Source organism: Triticum urartu, chromosome 3A (assembly GCF_056163025.1).
Source record: "Triticum urartu cultivar PI428250 chromosome 3A, HENAU_Tu73, whole genome shotgun sequence".
In the NCBI taxonomy this organism is placed as follows: Eukaryota; Viridiplantae; Streptophyta; class Magnoliopsida; order Poales; family Poaceae; genus Triticum; species Triticum urartu.
Window position 1 is genome coordinate 526,589,191 of NC_141875.1, and position 11,231 is coordinate 526,600,421.

Genomic DNA, 11,231 nt, shown 5'->3' on the forward strand with positions numbered 1-11,231 from the left:
AGAGTCGCAGTCGGTGCTCCTTTCACATGGATTACTGAGCACTTTGGTACTTTCCCTCGGGAAGCTAATGAGGACACGGTCAAGACATATGCTCGTGTCTACATGTGATACGTGATATCCAAGACTATGTTTGTTGATGGCGCAGGCAAGAATGATCCATGGATGTGGCTGAAGGCATTGACCGTCTTCGATAGCAATTGGAGTTGGGGTTCGGCGACACAGGCTTACTTGTATAGACAGGTATGAAGTTGTTTCTTTTTCACTTCATTGCTACATTATGAATGCGATCTTGCTCTTAATTCAACCATGTTCTCTTTTATGTGCGGTTAGACGAAGCCTGTTGTAGGTCATCTGGAGGTATTGGTGGTTGTTTGCTCGCACTTTCCATATGGAGCTGGGAGCGTTTGCCGGTTGGACGCCCGAAGACCGTGAAGTATGAGGATTGGGACGACAAAGGCGACCCACTACGGCTCCCCACTTGGGCTTACAAGTGGGATGTGTTAAATGAGACGACGGATGATCCCTCGGTCATGTACAAGTTGTACCGGAGCGAGCTTGATGCGATCACGCCTGAGCAGGTGGATCGACATTGCATAAGTGATTATGATGCTTCTATTGTAAGTCGATATCAATTTTGCATTCTACCCCATTTTGCAGGTGGTATGGGAGCCGTATGGAACAGGAGACAGTTTTGGTAACCCTATAGAGTTCAGGCTGAATCCGATGTGCACTAGGATAGGGATCTCTGGCGTATGCGGTGCCCACTCATATGCAACTGGGCGGTTGAGCTTCACCTCCCACATCGAGTGCGCCGTCAGTTTGGTTTGTTCCAGGCACACCCGCCGGAGTGGGAGGACACGGACAAGTTGCTACACGCGTAAGATATAATTAACCTTGAGCACTTAGCAGCTTCTCGGCGGTTTCGATGGTGCTAATATTCTGTTTCTAACTTGCAGGTTGGATAGGAAAAGGCAGCGAAAGATCAAGGATTGGGACAAGCATCACAGGAAGTATGTCGTACAGTTCGCGCTTAGTGTGGAGCAAGCTAGGGCTGGAAAACGAGCCCAGCTTCGTGAGCACTGCCCGATCACGTTCAACAACTATCTCACATGGTTTCTTGCAAGTACCCGTGTGGAGGTATGCAAACTGGCGTATGCTGAGGAGATTTTGGAAGAACCCACCGTTTTTGATGAGGTAGCCCAGCACCAGTACAACGCATTAGTCAAGAAAGGCAACTCAGTGATCCCTTCAGCTCCAATGATGAACTTTGTGGTATTTGCCTCTTTGCTTTTCATTCACACTATTCACGTCTTCGCTTGCCTAACACGTTAATACCGTTTCTGTTCATAGTGTGCCCAGATCAAGAAAGCAGCTGATGAGACCGAGACTATTCTTGAAACAACCCCGGCTGGCAAAAGCGATGGGAAGGTGCACTTCGAGCATTCATCAAGGTTCACATCTCCTTCAAACTAGCACTTAACATGTGTTGCTAAGTTCGATGTCTCATTCACTTGTACATGTTGCAACGCCAGGGCCAAAAGTTAAGGCGGCTATCAAACCTTTTCGGTTGTCGTGACCCCGAGTATGTATCACCAGAACGGTCTAGGTCGGCGACACCATCAGATCCCGCTTCGGGGCAGGGCCATGGTGATCATTTGGAGGATGAGGATGTGGGTGTGGTCACCCAAGAGGTATGGCATGAGCATATATATCCAATTGTTGATGCATTGCTAACTATATCCTCACACATGGTCTTTCCATATCTTTTGTTGATACATAGGTTGCTGATGATAAGACCTTGGGGACATACCAGGTTAGGTCTGCATACAGGTTAAAGCCTAGGATGGGAATCAACAAGTACACACCTGAAGACTTCACCCAAAGAGGCAAAAGGACGGTCGGCACCTCGCGGATGGCGGCTTTGGATGACTATTTGGATGACGATGTGGATGACGTGGAGGAACCGGAGCCGGAGCAGGAGCGGGTTCCTCTTCCTAGGAAGGTGAAGAAGTTAGCCAGCAAGAGGGGGGAGCAGCCAAAAAGCGCTCAAGGAACTAGTCATCATCCTCTATTTGTAATGTTGAACTTGAAGTGGTGGTAGCTTGTAGTAATGTGGAACTTGTTATGTTGGTGAACTTGGAGTGGTGGTAGCTCTATGTTGAACTTGATCCTCTTGTATGTCTTAGTTATGTTGAACTTGGAGTGGTGGTAGCTCTATGTTGAACTTGAAGTCATTGGTTGTCTTAGCAATGTTGAACTTGTTGTCTTAATAATTTTCAACTGTGACTGAAATGTTAAACTTAAAGATCTTGACTGCTTATTCTAGGAAATGTTGAACTGTGCCTGAAAATGACCTAGTTTGCAAGTTACAGCCGCTGCAGCACCTAGGGCGTTGCACTGCTCAGTGTGGCGCCTCCAGGCTAGGCGCTGCAGCGGCTGTAACTTGCAAACGTTTTGTTTGCTCTCTGTTTAGCTCATCCCAGAAGTGCAACGCCTCAGAGCTAGGCGCTGCACTGTACAGTGTGACGCCTAGCTCTGAGGCGTTGCACGCCTGGGATGAGCTAAACAGAGAGCAAACAAAGTGTTTGCAAGTTACAGCCGCTGCAGCACCTAGCCTGGAGGGCGTTGCATTGCTCAGTGCGGCGCCTCCAGGCTAGGCGCTGCAGCGGCTGTAACTTGCAAACACTTTGTTTGCTCTCTGTTTAGCTCATCCCAGGAGTGCAACGCCTCAGAGCTAGGCGCTGCACTGTACAGTGTGACGCCTAGCTCTGAGGCGTTGCACGCCTGGGATGAGCTAAACAGAGAGCAAACAGAGTGTTTACAAGTTACAGCCGCTGCAGCGCCTAACCTGGAGGCGCCACACTGACAGTGCAACGCGGCGCCTAGCTCTGAGGTATTGCACTCCTGGGATGAGCTAAACAGAGAGCAAACAAAACGTTTGCAAGTTACAGCCGCTGCAGCGCCTAGCCTGGAGGCGCCACACTGAGCAGTGCAACGCCCTGGAGCTAGGCGTTGCACTTGTACTTAGCGAATTTTTTGGCATATGCACACATATTCCGATGATGTGAAGTAGGATTGATACATAGCAAGCAAAGAACTGTGAAGACAACATATGCACAAAGTACTTCACGACACATAGTAGTTCACAACCAAATCGAGGAGGAGAGATAGTAGTTCATGACACATAGTAGTTCACAACCAAATCAAAGAGCATAGTTTAGAGGATAACACGATCATCGTCCACAAGCAAGTTGAAGATGACATAGCTCTATTGCGTAGAGTAAGGCCCCTTTCCCTTCTTCTTCTTCCTCTCTTCTTCCTCTTCCTCCTCCCTTTTCCTTATGAGGTGGGCCTCCTTAACCATCCTCTCCATGAATATCTGATTCTCCCTCTCTCTTTTTTCAGCTGCAATTGCTCAAAGCTTCATGGTTCCTTCTTCCAAATCCTTTTGACGCTTCTTCTGTGCCTCCTCACATTTCCTCACCAACACTTGCTCCCTAGCGCGCATCGCATTTGACGCTCTCTCTTTTGCCTTCCTCTTCTCCTCAAGCTCCTCTTCCTTCTTCTTTAGCTTGGCTGCATCCTCCTCTCTAAGCTTCTTCGCAGCCTTCTCCCATCATCCCGCCATCTCATCTTCGCCATCCTCCTTCACTATTGGTTTGTTGGGTTGGGAAGCCGCCATACCTACAATGAGTGAAACATAATGGTTAGTAAAGACAATAAGAACAAATGGAAGCACATGTAAAACAAGAACATATGAAAAAGAAGAACATATGAAAAACAAGAACATATGAAACATTATAGTTAGTGAGCAACATACGGAAATGGTTCATCAAGGTATCCAAACATTCCTCTATAACGACCTTGCCCTTGTCCATCACCACGGCCAAGTCCATCACCAAGGCCAAGACCATCACCACGGCCAACACCACCACCACGAGCTCTACCACCACCACGGCCTAGACTACCACCACCATGGCCTCTTGTAAGTCCTAGTTGCCGACCTCTTTGTCGCCCAGATCCTCTTTGGCTAACACTTGGTTGGCTTGGCACTTGTTGGCTACCACTTGGTTGGCTTGGCACTTGTTGGCTACCACTAGGTTGGGTCCCACTTGGTTGCCTTGGCACTTGTTGGCTACCACTAGGTTGGCTCCCACTTGGTTGCCTTGGCACTTGTTGGCTACTACGTTGTTGCCTTCGCACTTGTTGGCTACCTCTTGGTTGGCTTGGCACTTGTTGGCTACCACTTGGTTGGCTCCCTTGTGTAGCTCCTTGTTGGCTAGTGCTTGCATCATTTTTCTTGGACCTTTTCCTTGGTTTCGTACATTTTCTTTTGTTGTGGCCATGACCTTTGCATTCTCCACAACGGGAGCTCTCACGAGGCTCTTGGAATTGATCGTTTCCCGCTTTGCGGCGGCCACCATGGCCCCATCCGTCCATGTCACCTCTAAGACACTTTGTCTTACGTCTACCCCGTTTAACAACCTTCAACTCCGGATCCGGCCATAGTTGAACTCCATGGTACTCCGACCATTGTGATTGGTCAAAGTATGGGTGAAAGCGGGGAGCCCATGTTTTCTTGACCATCATGATTGAGAACTCCAACTCCCTCACGGTGCATGGGTGATTGATGTCCACATTTCTAATGCGGCCGGCGGTATACAAGTGTGAGCATGGGAGATGAAGCAACAATGGCCTCCCGCAAGAGCAATCACATTGTGTTAACGACACCTTGAAAGCCCGACCTCCATGTTGCCGGCCATCGTTTGTGGTTCCTCCTGGCTCTTTCACTTCGTACTTCCACTCTTCGTTGTCATATAATATAGCTTCTTCTGAGTCCGCCTTCCGTGATTGAAATTCTAACCATTCATCAACCTTGGGTGGAAACTTGTACTTGTACTTGCGCGGGTTCTCACCCGCTATCTGTGCATCAGTTTCCATCGAGTACTTTAGAAAGTACACATTCATCTTGTCAAATGTGTATCGAACTATTGCCGTCACGGGTAATCCACGTGCACCTTTGAGCACCCTATTGAAGCATTCGGCCATATTGCTTGTCATTTGACCGTATCTCCGGCCATCTTCATCAAAAGCACGTGTCCACTTGTTTCGGTGTTGAATGTGCCTATTGATAAAGTCTTGACCCCCGGTTTTTTGTGTGCGAGCAATTTGTTCAACAAAGTGGCGAACCACTTCTCGGAGAAAGCGAGACAACAATCTTGAAGATCATCGGCCAACTCCTTAAGGCCACATGCCCTATAAAAGTTCGAACAAAAGTGCCTCATGCACCATCGATGGTGCAACGGAGCATGCCCGAGAATGTCAATCTCCACCGCGTTAAGAATTCCTGGATGCCGATCTGATATGACACAAATTTCCCTTTGAGCGGGTAACACCTTCGTCCTCAAAAGACACAAAAACCACTCCCAGTTGTCATTGTTCTCCGCCTCAACCAAAGCAAATGCCAATGGCAACACCCGGTTATTGGCACCACTTGCTATCGCAACCAACAAGGTGCCCTTGTATTGTCCGGTCAAGAGCGTGCCATCAATGGCGATGACCGGCCTACAGTGTTCGAAAGCCCTCACGCATTGCTCGAACGCCCAAAATGCACGGCCAAATACTCGGACTTTCCTTCCTTCATGAACCGTTGTTTGGTGCCCATGAGGCTCGACCACATGAACCATGCCCGGGTTTGTGGCGGCCATGGCTAACAACAACCTAGGGATTCGGTTGTATGCTTCCTCCCAAGTACCATACAACATCTTAAATGCGGCTTGCTTCGCCTTCCATGCCTTGCCGTACTTCACCTTGTAATGAAAGATGGCTTTCACAAGGTCAATGACATGTTGGACGCTCATTGTTGGAAGTGTGGATATTGAGTTCGAGAGCCTGTAAGCGATGAACTCGGACGTGAGTTGTCTGAGGTCTTGGGACACAATCTTGCCATCCACCCTTTTACCTCGGCACATGTGAGTTGGCACACAACTCACTACGTGCCAAGTGGGACCTCCTTTCCATGGTCTTGCACGCACAATCCACAGACATATTTCATCTTCACATGCACATGCAACCGTGTAGAGCACATTGACGTCCGAGTGCACCACCTTGTGTGGACGATAATGCGTAACCGAGTAGTTGTCGAGCCACATCTTCAATTCCAAGAAGGTTTCGAACTTAGACCCTTTAGCAATCCGGTTCTTGTCGTCTCCCAAATCACGGTGAGAGCTTGGCCTAACCCCAAGAGATATAGATTTGCCACCATCCACAACGGCTTCATCCGCGAGACTAACATCCTTGAACAATGGTGTCTTGTGATCCCGACCGAATACCTTCTCGAAAGCTTCGTCCTCCTTCACCGTGAACCCCTCCTCATCAACTTGTTCACCGGGACCTTCGTCATCCGAATCCGATGCATATGCACGGGAAAAAGGGATGGAATGGTACATTATCTCTTGCAAATGATATTTGTCGAGATCACCCACATTGTTGTCATGGAGATCAACTTCATTGTCATCGTCTGCATACTCATCATTGTCCTCTTGCAAAGCTTCATCTTGGTTGTTTGTAAACGGGCTCAATGTTGGCCTCACTTCTTGGGTCAAAAGAGGTTCAACAATTTCATCTCGCTTCAAGGGTGGGGGGGGGGGGGGGTACTAGCAACCAAAGGGGAGGGTTTCCAGTTCAAGTCCAAATGCAAACTTGAATCAACCTTCTTCGTTGCAAATAACTCAAGAGCCTTGTCAAGTGATTCGGCCACTGTTTCCTTGTATGCAACCCAACGTTGCTCCGAGTTGACACGCATTGTCTTCCAATGGATGTGCATTCCAAAACCTACATTATGCCTTCCCTCCAACTCAACGATATCACTAGGGCCCATCCAATTCAAATCTTTCCTCACTTGTTGCAAGAGCTCCGCATAGCTAGGACTACTATCAAACACCATGTTAAGCTCATCCGGGTCCGGTTCAATATTGCCTTTCAAGAAGGCGTCTTTGTCCCCATGATGAACAAACACACATGTTCTTCCCATCCCTATAAGCATTCAAACAACACAACGTAACATTGCTTCCATGAGTACTAATTTAAGGATTAACACAGAATACAAACCCTAAAATATATATCAAACAACAACCCTAACCCTAACCCTAACAATAACCCTAACCCTAACCATAACCCTAGCACCAACATAAGAACACCCATAAGAATAACCCTAACATACTAACAAAGCCTAATCATAGGAAATTGGCAAACAAAGATCTCACATCTCCATGCAAACCTCTAGATCCAAACAAAACTAGGGTTTCCCCAACCTAGCAACAAATGAGCAATTAGATAACATTACTTGGATCAAAACAAGGGGATCGGACAATATTACCTTGAGGGAGGGTTTGACTTCGAAATCCACGGACAAATTCTTCAAATTTGCAAGATTTGGGAGAGGATTTGAGAGGGGGAGAGAGTGGGAGAGGGGGCAAAGCTCGGGTTGGGGTGTGTGGGGTGGGGGAGTGGGGGAGGGGGACCCAGCCCCTATCTAAGTCACAGTGCAGCGCCCGACGGCTAGGCGCTGCACATTACATGTGTGGCACCTAGCTCGGAGGCGCTGCACTGCTGGGTGCGGGCCCAGGGGCTGCCACGGTGGACTGGCGTGCAACGCCCCCGAGCTGGGGGTTACACCATAGGATGTGGCGCCTGCGTAGCGAGCGCTACACAAAAGGGTCAGGGAAGTGAAATAGTTTCACGGGCAGTTCATTCTGTGAATTGATTTCGTCCAGAGGTCAAAATTGTCAAATTTGCCCCTAGGGCTACCCGCTGGGCATGCCCTGATTTGCTCTGATGAAAGCTGGTAGCATGCAAGTGACAAGGAATCAAAGGATAATGTACCTCCGAAAGGACAATGACAAAGTAAGTCCGTGCTCACAAGTCACAAGGGCAGTCTCCATTTGAAGTGAAGTGTATTTTGCTCATTATTCCTCAATGGAATATAAAGTTTGGTACATGGAACTCAATAATCCTCTAGTCTTGGCCGTTTAGCAGTTGCAATTTACAAACTTACACACGACCTTAATGGGTGTCAGTCACCACTCACCAATGTGGGCAATCTTCAGAACAAGGCTTCAAATGTAGTCGATTATATACAGCTTCTGCATGATAATTCTCCGTGCACAATGAGTCAGGCACATAATCAACTCCGAGCACAAGAAAATAAGAAATGTATTCACATGGCAGATGGACATCAAAGAATCAACCTGCTGCATGGATTAGACAGACGAATTTGCTTCAGAAAACTGGTGTTGGACTTGATGTGCCCTCCTTGCAGGCATTATTGAGGACCGAGACAGAATTATCGAAAGCAAAAGTCCAACCACATAAGAATGGTACTTGGATGCATGCACTGTACCTCGCTCTTCAATCTTTCGGATGAGCTAGCAAAGAATACCAGAGCTGTTTTGTTGTCTTTCAGCATCCTGACCCTTTAAATTATGTTGGGAGTTCAGAAATATGTAGGTCGCTGGTATTGTGGATGTTCAGAAAAATGAGAAGCATTGGACCCATCTGACAATGAAATGGATGGAGGTAAGCAATCGTATTTTGATGCAATATCAGGACTATGTATCACAAAAATCACCCCACAGCTTGAAGTAGAATAACCTGAAGAGGTTATCTTCTAGTACTGGTGATAATTGATGGCAGAATTCCAGGACAGGCGGTGTATGTGAATGTAGTTGTTCATTTCCATCAAACTATTTTGTTGGTGACTATTACCAGGCAACTGTACCTAACGACAGATGAGAGTTTGTTACCAATATTCCAGACAAGAACACTTGCCATCTTTAAAATGGTGAAAACGGTGCTTATCCCTGACAACAATCTCCCGATTCTCCACAGCTGACATAAACTTGATGGCGAGATGGCAATCCCCGCATATCCTCAGGTTTTTTATTACTCTGATAGGAGTGGTGCTCCCAACGCTCATCATGAGCCCATATGCTACTGCCAATTTTTCACTGTGATATCTAAGTGCACCCTCTCTCTCCTCCTCTTCTAACTCATGCAGAACTGACTCAGTTTCAGGCATGTAGCCAGCAGCACTAATCCTATGAATCAGTTCTTCCAAGTACTGGTAAATCTCTGTAGTCTGTGGATGAGACTTTTCACCCATGCGAAATAAATGGGAAGTACCTCCTAGCTCAATCAAGCTGAATCCTATCTGCTTCTTCAATCTTCTCTTAATCATGGTATTCCTCACCTTCTCAACATGGTGCATTTTACCAGACAGAGCATAAATATTAGAAAGCAAAACATGGTAGGATGGATTCTCAGGTTCGAGAGCAATCAATCGCTCAGCCACCTCCACCCCAAGAATAAAATTCTTGTGCATCTTGCATGCCCCAAGTACTGCTGTCCAAACTTCAGGCCCTGGCTCTCCAGGCATATAATCACTTATAAATTGCATTGCTTCATCAAGAAGTCCAGCCCTTCCAAACATATCAACCATAGAACAATAGTGCTCGACACGAGGGACCAGTCCATAGATCCTCTTCATGCAGTCAAAAGCATCACGACCCTCCATGACTAACCCAGCGTGTGCACATGCAGATAGAACAGCAACAAACGTGACATGATTGGGTGGCGGCCCCTCGCGTCTCATCAAATGGAACAGCTTGATCGCCTCATGACCATGGCCGTGCATTCCATATCCAGCGATCATGGAAGTCCATGTAACCACATTCCGCTCCTGGAGCGCATCGAACCATCTGCGAGCTTTGTCCACAACACCACACCTGGCATACATGTTCACAAGAGCAGAGCCAAGAAACACACTGATGTCCATTCTTTCAGAAACAATACGTTTCTCCACTTCACGCCCCAAGTCCAGTGCACCAGCCTGTGCGCAAGCAGAGAGCGTGGCTACAAACGTCATGGAGTCAGGCACCGCCTTCGCCGCCTGCATCTCCCTATACACCTCGATCCCCCGCTCGGCAAGCCCATTCTGTTCGTACCCAGAAATCATCGCGTTCCAAGCGACAACACCTCTATCACGAATTGCATCGAACAGCTTGCGTGCAACACCCAGTTGGCCGCACTTGGAATACAGCACAAGAAGCGACGTCAGCACGAAACGGTCCGAGCCAAACCCGAGGACGATGGAGTGCGCGTGGATGGCCGTGCCGGTTCGGATGGCGGACAGGTCGGCGCAGGCCTTGGCGACGGCGGTGAAGGTGAAACTGGAGAAAGGAAGGGCGGCGGAGAGGAGGCTGCGGTAGAAGGCAATAGCGGCGACCGGGAGGCCGTGGTGCGCGGCCGCACGCGTGAGGGAGGAGAAGAGGAAGGAGTCGGGTGCGGGGTGGGAGGTCGCGAGGAGGTGCGCGTACGGGGCGGCGCCAGCTGCGACGGCGAGCGTGGCCAGCTTGGTGATGAAGGGGAGGGAGCGACTGTGGCCTGTGACGATGATGCGCGCGTGAGCTTGTTTCAGAGCGCCAGCACGAGGGCCGGCGAGGAGGAGCGAGCTGTATTCCGGCGAGGGGTGGTGGGAGTCCATCCCGGAGGGCTGGAAGCTTGGAACTGAATTGAGGAATTGAATATTTCCTTTCGGGCGGGAGCTGGTAAATACACACACCGATGGAAGGGTTCGCTTGAGCAACTAGATATCCCCTTCTCAACATGGTGAACCAAAATATTTCAATAAGATTTTTTTGTAGGGAATTTCAATAAGATGTATGGAATACAAAATTTTAGATTAATAACACATGAACCAAAAATTTAAATACATGCAACTTATTATATTTGATTGTGTATATTGGCAAAATGTTTATTGAATATAGGTAGAACAATAGAATGACAAATATTTTCCCATGCATGGTCTCAAGTGCAATAAGAGAGGGAGGAAAAGAAGGGTGAAAGGTTTAACGGCTACATGGAGATACAACCCAAATGGAAAGAAAAAGGGAGAGAGAGAAGGAGGGTTGTCGTTGAGGTGAAAGGCAACAAAGACCAAGCAAACTAGGTTCACAAGGTTTCTCGGGGATTTCAAAGGTCATGTTTACCGACACTAGCACCATCATGGAGGCGAACCAATAGAAATGGATCAATACTCTGCATACCAACATCAATGAGCGTAACTCCAGAATTTGATCATGCGATCAAATTGTGCTTGATTACTAGACTATGTTTGATTCAACTTGTGTGAACTTGGAACGCTATGTTGCTTGCTTTTTAAAAATTATTTG

General features: G+C 47.9%; 1 protein-coding gene across 1 annotated transcript; it reads right to left on the reverse strand.

The window, feature by feature from the left end:
- Positions 1–3,097: 3,097 nt before the first annotated feature.
- Positions 3,098–10,585, reverse strand: LOC125528196 (Pentatricopeptide repeat (PPR) superfamily protein). The gene is made up of 2 exons (XM_087547563.1): positions 8,090–10,585; positions 3,098–3,684 (listed from the first exon to the last, which is right to left on the reverse strand). The coding sequence occupies exon 1, from the start codon at positions 10,541–10,543 to the stop codon at positions 8,801–8,803; it is 1,743 nt and encodes a 580-aa protein (XP_087403689.1). The 5' UTR covers positions 10,544–10,585; the 3' UTR covers positions 3,098–3,684; positions 8,090–8,800.
- Positions 10,586–11,231: the final 646 nt, after the last annotated feature.